This window comes from Copadichromis virginalis, linkage group LG10 (genome assembly GCF_057382275.1).
Source record: "Copadichromis virginalis isolate Kocher_CV1m ecotype Utaka linkage group LG10, C_Virginalis_male_GT1.1, whole genome shotgun sequence".
NCBI lineage: Eukaryota > Metazoa > Chordata > Actinopteri > Cichliformes > Cichlidae > Copadichromis > Copadichromis virginalis.
The window spans coordinates 6738728-6745650 of NC_140627.1; the positions used below are offsets into that span (position 1 = coordinate 6738728).

Sequence of the window (6923 nt, forward strand, 5' to 3'; positions counted from 1 at the left end):
AATTTCAAAAGAAAAAAAAAAGCCCATTTACAACCGCGTTTTCTTCCCATTCATTGTTTACTATCCAGCACGGCTATATTGATAGGTGAAATCATCCGAACCTGCCACGTCAGAAAAACGCAAAAATGTAATGAATAAAAGGGACACTAAAAGGCAAGCAAACAAAAAACGCGTCCTTAACCCAATTTCATCACGTAAAACTAACTTCTTATCCTGGTGCTTTTCACAAAGGGGATGAATCAGAGGCAGGTGCAGCAGGGATACATTGTCTTATAAAGTTCCTGTCCTTTTCTTCCACTTAGCTTTATTTACGTGCTTAAAAATGAGCGTTGGAGACGTGTTTTGATTCTGACGTACTCGTGTAATCTCATAGTTTTTTATGAAGCAGGCAGAAAATCGTATTTTATTTGCTTCTCACTGCCTTATTTAACATACTGAGGGAAATATTTGCCCCATATGAAGTGTAAAGAGGGTTTTTAGAAAGGCGTTCACCTTTTATCGGTTTCAGCGATATCAGAAAACACAAATGTGTCGCAATCGTACACATTTGATTTGCATCCAACTATATTAATTTGTGTAGCCTATTGAGCGTCCGTTCTGAGCAAACTTATGCAAACTAATGCAGCAGAACAGCGCCTTTCTAGCATAACTGACTCCCAGTAATGAATTTGCTCTCCTTCCGTGTGATCAAATAGAAATCCTGTCCTCCAGTCCAAGGATTACAACTTCCGCTCTAACATCTCTCTTAATTGCCTAATAGCATTGCAGCGTGAATTCCGCCTGCATTAAGACACTTTCACATTAAGCGCACTGATTGGAAATGTGATGACAACACCATATCAACAAATTACAGCGCAGCGCTTTCTATCCAAAATGGGCCCAGGAGCGGCACTTGTACTCTCCCAGATTTCAATACCGACAATTACAGCCAATTTGGGTGGAATGACAAGACAGACCTGTAGCAGATTATCTCCCTGTGGCACAAGCTAAGTCACTTAATTCAAAAAGTACTAATACGTAGGAAGAGAGCAGAAATTGTTTCACTCAGTGTCCTGGACGGTAAAAGAAAGAAAGAAAGAAAGAAAGAAAGAAAGAAAGAAAGAAAGAAAGAAAGAAAGAAAGAAAGAAAGAAAGAAAGAAAGAAGCATATGGTCAAAGGAAATCAAAAGGCCAATTCACGTGGACAGCAGATATACCAGACTGATGACACAAGGAGTCAAAAATGAGGTAGCCTAGGCTACATGTGAAATACGATGTGCACGTAAGAAATTCTCATTCAAGTTTACCACGCGCTATATACACTTGTGCTGTGTTTCTTTCTTATGGCTTGTAGGGAAATGGCGAAACAGCACAATTCTTAAACACCACGGGGAGACCGGTCTCCCCACAACATCATCTGTACTTTCACATGATTTAATTTATTTTTATTTTATTACAGTTGAACCAATGTATTTTGTGACCATGAGCTATTCGTCTAATTATTTCATACATATTTATTAAAGTAATCAAAAACTCGTTTTTTCCTGAGTTGATTTCTTCTTTTTCAGACGGTTGTTACAGGTGGTCCGTTCGCGCTTAAATAAATGAGAAAAAAGTCATTCTTAAAATTAATTGATTGATCTTTTTTATGACAGAAAGCAGCAACCTTTGTTCAGTCATGTTCCAAACATTGCAAACGGTTAGCCATGTTGGATGTCTTTTTTCTGTGGCCTTATTATCTTGTTTTCTTGAAAATGACTTTGCAATGAGTACAAAGTCTGTTTGTTAATTTATGTCCTTTAGAGTTTGTGGGTGAATATTTATGTAGCAGTATAGAATGTTTTTACCAAGCACATTAATAAAGTAATAAATGGCTTGTACCTGAACTACAAAGGGAAGTTTAAACATCATGTACAATTTGTCTTGCCTTACGTCCGTAGCTCCCGGCTACTTGTTCATATTCTATGACAGACACAAAAAACTCGCCTTCATTTTCACACATGATTAAATGCAACGATTGAATTGTTTGGAGACTGTAAGAAAACTTTCGAAACAAATATGGCCTCGTTCGTAGGTTATATTTATTTTTATATAGTATCCTCTATTCGGGTAAATACAGAATAACGTTTTCACTCGGACAGAAGTCAAAAACTGCGTAGTTGCTTGGCGACCACTAAAGCGCAACCATACCCGATGATTCCCAGTTGCTTTCCAAATTAACCCTGTTCACAGGTGCGCTCCTTATCTTAAAACCCACCAAAATAAATAAACAAATAAATAAATAAAAAGACAGCTTGGAATCCGTCTGAACCAATCAGAGTGAAAATCTCGTCCCCCGCGGCTCTCCTCCGTCCATCAAAAGCCCTAATTGGCTGATGCGCAAACCAGTATCCCCAATCCGGCACCGTCTCTGAATAAATACTTATTGCAAACGTGCCCTCCCACCGGTGTCTGTGGAATGTTCGGCATAGTGTCATTCACTGGTCACACAGAGGGTCCACATTTAAATTTGACAGAGGCTTGGAGGGAAGAGGCAGGTGTTGATGCAGGTTTAAAGGCAAGGAAATAAACATCCACAGTAACACCATGAGTATGAACTACGCATCTGCGGCACCCACACAGAGGTCCACGTCGTTTTTCATTGAGGACATCTTATTGCACAAGCCCAAGCCCCTGCGAGAGGTCATCCCGTCGCCGTTCTGTAGCTCCTTGGCTTCCCGGGTGCCCATCCTGGAGTACGGATACCCGCTGATGCCTACCCCAATATTAGCCCCACATCCGCACCATCCTCTCCACAAACCGGAGCACCACCAGTACTTCTTTACGTCAGGTAAGCAAGAGAGAGGCAGAGGCCTGGGATAACAAGGAAGCTGTCACACACAGCGGGCTGTTATCTGGACATTGCCTCTAGTTTTTAAATAACGATTTAGAGGAAAAGCACAAATCTCGGAATCCTTTATTTGACTTAACCGCTTCAATTATGTGTTTGTTTGAATGCATTTTAATTATTGTATTCTACAAAGTGCATTCAAATCTTAAAGCCGACTGTAACATGCAGGTGTTTTACTATTTATATTTTTTTCTTTCTTTTTTTTTTTTTTTTTTTAAATATGTCATTATTATTATTACAAATAGCGAGGTTTGTTACCTTGGCAAAGAATTCATCACCAAACTCAAATTCATCCTATTTCTGGGATATATTCTGATTTTTCTTAATACTTCAATAACAATACAAATAATACAAACCACCTCTTCTTATTGCCGGCAGGAATGCAGATGCCCGCCTTGTTCCAGCACCACGCAGAGTTACCGGGTAAGCACTGCAGACGCAGGAAGGCCCGGACTGTTTTCTCTGACTCGCAGCTGTCCGGGCTGGAAAAGCGGTTTGAAATTCAGCGGTATCTGTCCACACCTGAGAGAGTGGAACTGGCCACTGCGCTGAGCCTGTCAGAGACACAGGTTGGCTCGCGCGCGCGAACGCACACGCACACACACGCACACTCAAATGTGGAGTGAGTTATTCCCTTTTTAATTTATTTTATAATACATAAAAGAAAGGAAAAACAAAACAATAGCTACATCATCAATGCGTTATTTAGCCCTATATACGAAATATATGGGATAATTAGAATTAGTTTCATATCTCGAATGAAACTCCATATGTTAAACTGTAGTTTACAGTAGCAGAAAACACATTTCAGTTTTAATAATAAATTAATATTTATTTATTAATATTTATTAATAATAAAATATTTTACACACAAGCAGAGCCATAGAAACTTTTCTAATGTGCGTCTTTGTTTCTTACGTGCAGGTGAAAACATGGTTTCAGAACAGGCGGATGAAGCACAAGAAGCAGCTGAGGAAAGCGCAGGACGAGCGGAAGGCAACAGGAGAGATGGAGCGATGTGCGGAGAACTCCAGCGAGAGCGAACTGAACGACAAAAGCGTAGAGGAGCTGAAACACGGCCTCGAGACGGATTCGTATATGCTGGAAGAAAACGACGACGATGTGGATATCGAGGATGACATTTGCTCCCCGGATCATCTACTATAGTAGGCTGCACTGTTTGTTGGCTTATTGTTTTGTTTTTGTTTGCTTGTTTTTTGCTTTTTGTAAATGCAGCCTATAGACAGCTGTAGGATCATTTTAAGTTTATTTCTTTAAATAGCTAGCCAATATAAATGGCAGTTTTACAGTGAGGGGGGAACAGGCTGTACAATACACTGTTAATTAATTTTTTTTATATAACTGCCAATTTTCCTCTGCATAAAGGCTATGGATTATTCTGTTATGTTTTGCAAACTCTCTATATTATCTATATTATTATTATTATTATTATTATTATTATTATTATTATTATTATTATGAGTCTCTAGACATTTTATTTTGAAACATCACAGTTGTGTCTTTTATTTTCAGGAGGAAATAAGTGTACAAATGAATGTAAATAAACCCGTGGAAAAGCGCTCTGCCCATGTTTTACTATACTTTTATTCCAGACAACATTCTCCATGTTACTTTAAGAAAAATGTATATGTTATTGGCAGTGTGTGGATATTGTTGAAGATTTTGTAAATCAGGTTTTGAATGAAAACATCATTTATATATTTTTGTCTGTAAATATAACTAACAGTACATCGTTTTTTTTGTTATTATTATTATTACTATTACCGGTATTATTATTATTATGTGTGTGTGTGTGTGTGAGTGTGTGTGTGTGTGTGTGTGTGTGCGCGCGCGCGCGCGCGCATGTATGTTTTCTACCGGGGAGCATTTGCTGTTTACATTTCCAATCCAGAAGGAGTGATTTTTTTTTTTAAGTAACCACATAAATCCTGTGAATGCAATGTTACTGTTTAGACGCAACATGTGGCTGTAATCCTGTTATCATGGTGAGATGCTTCTCGGAGTTCAAACGGCTGTCTTAACCACTTGCATTAAGAACCGGTCTCCACAGCATGGAGCTCAGCTTTGAATGCGAGGCTGCATCATCTTCTCTACTGGGTTTCCTGCATGATGGCGTGAAGCCCGCTGAGCTTTGAGCCAACCAACGCAAAAGAATGACAGGATAAATTAGGAAAAGTCAAACGCTCCCACAGACTACACCTGAGTACGAGTATATTCAAGTAAGCTTTTTTGTAAGGCTGGGAGATAGCAGAGTTTTACATTCCAAGTCTCGTCATAACAAGATTTCTAGTTCGATTATTCAGAATCAGGGTGGACATCCGCTGCAACACTGCGGGCTGTTTTGTTATAATGTAGTGGACTCGGTTTAATGCTCTGGGTGTTGTATTAAACGGACACTACAGATAAACAATAAACAATTTTTTTTCTCTTCGCATTAGTGGCGAAAAGGTGTAAAAAGTAAGCGATAATAGCTTTTGTAATTAGGGTAAAGGCTTGGTAAGTGTTCCGAAAATCTTTTTAAAAGACAGTGAACAGTTTTCAACACTTTCTCTAAATCCAAATTGAAAATATAGCAGTAATTCCATGATGCACACCTCATCTTAAGGCAGGTTTGTGTTTCTGCCAATAAATTTGATCTTAAAATTGAATGTAAGCGAAAATCCAGGCATTTTTAATTATCGTATATAATATTTTTCGACATTTATTTTGAGTCAGTGTCCTATTCATGTTTTTTTGTGGTTATATACATCTTTAATCTGACCATGGAAATACATATTCTTTTACATTATCACAAATCCTCGTTTCAACTTTTGCATTTTGTCTGTGAACATTAAACATGAAAGAATCCAGCCCATTTTTGTCCTGCTGGGTTATTTATAAATATTTTATGTTGAGCTGGACTTTGGAGCAGATAGGCAGATAAGTCCATGGTGGCTGCCAAAAAAACCATTAAAAAACAGATGTTCATTCATTAATTTACTAATCATGTAGTTTGGTTGTAGTTGATGCTGTAGTCCATCTCGTTCAATTATCTTTAAATAGTCGTCCACTATTGCACATTTCAGTCAACTCCCTCTGCTCCATAGACTTTAGCTCTATAAGACTGTGAAATTAAATCAATGAACAAGCTCTCTCTTCATTTTCTGATTACTACTGTGATCAGGATGAGGATGGAAGGATAGTAAGTGCTTGGACATGTAGATAAGATACACAGACATCTCAGGCTCTTAAACAAGCTCACCTTACATGAATTTAATTGTTTTATCAGACACAAGGGAATCTGCACAATAACATGCAACTAGTCTCTTGTCCTTTGTGCTCTATTTACAAGCCTTTCAGGCAATTTGAAAAGCGATTCATGTCGTCTTCAAAATGTGATTCTAGTAACAAGCAGCAGGAGAGAGAAAAAACTATGTGGAAAACAGGCCATGCAGAAGGTGATCAATTAAAAGATTAAGCGTTTTGCAACACATGGACGCATCTGCATTTGGGCTTAATAGCAGGGCCATCAGCTCATTTTCAGGATGCCTGCCGCCTACTGAAAGTGTGCTTCTCGCATCAAAGCCTCCAGGTCTGCCTTAGTTTCCCAGTGGGCATAAAGGGATGCTAATTTGGCCCCTTCATGTATAGCAGTGAAAGACTCCTTCAATTAACTGGATTTCAATGGCAAAAAACGAGTAGGTGGGATGGTTAAAAAAAATGCAAAGAGACTCAGTCTGGATAGGCAGTGATTCTCATTAAATTAAAAGGAGCTTGTCTATTTATTTCCAAACGTGCATCTGAGGACTTAACACTAAAAACACAGAGCTTCAAAGAGTCCATGATGGGTTAAATAGAGACCATAATCTAATTAGAATATTGCGCTGAAGTAAATAGTGCTTTGATAATCATCTGAGGGTTCAATTAGTAAAATGAGCTGCTTGAGAGTGTTTTGTGGTGGCCAGAAGTTAACATGGCTGCAAAATGTAAGGATAGGACCAATATAGAAAGCAGAGAAACCAGGGTTACTCCTTTGAGTCGAAATTTCCACATT

General features: G+C 38.5%; 1 protein-coding gene across 1 annotated transcript; it reads left to right on the plus strand.

The window, feature by feature from the left end:
- The first annotated feature begins 2434 nt into the window (after positions 1 to 2434).
- bsx (brain-specific homeobox) lies at positions 2435 to 4651 on the plus strand. Its single transcript, XM_085471349.1, has 3 exons — positions 2435 to 2809; positions 3248 to 3438; positions 3794 to 4651. The coding sequence occupies exons 1-3, from the start codon at positions 2566 to 2568 to the stop codon at positions 4034 to 4036; spliced, it is 678 nt and encodes a 225-aa protein (XP_085327475.1). The 5' UTR covers positions 2435 to 2565; the 3' UTR covers positions 4037 to 4651.
- The last annotated feature ends 2272 nt before the right edge of the window (positions 4652 to 6923 follow it).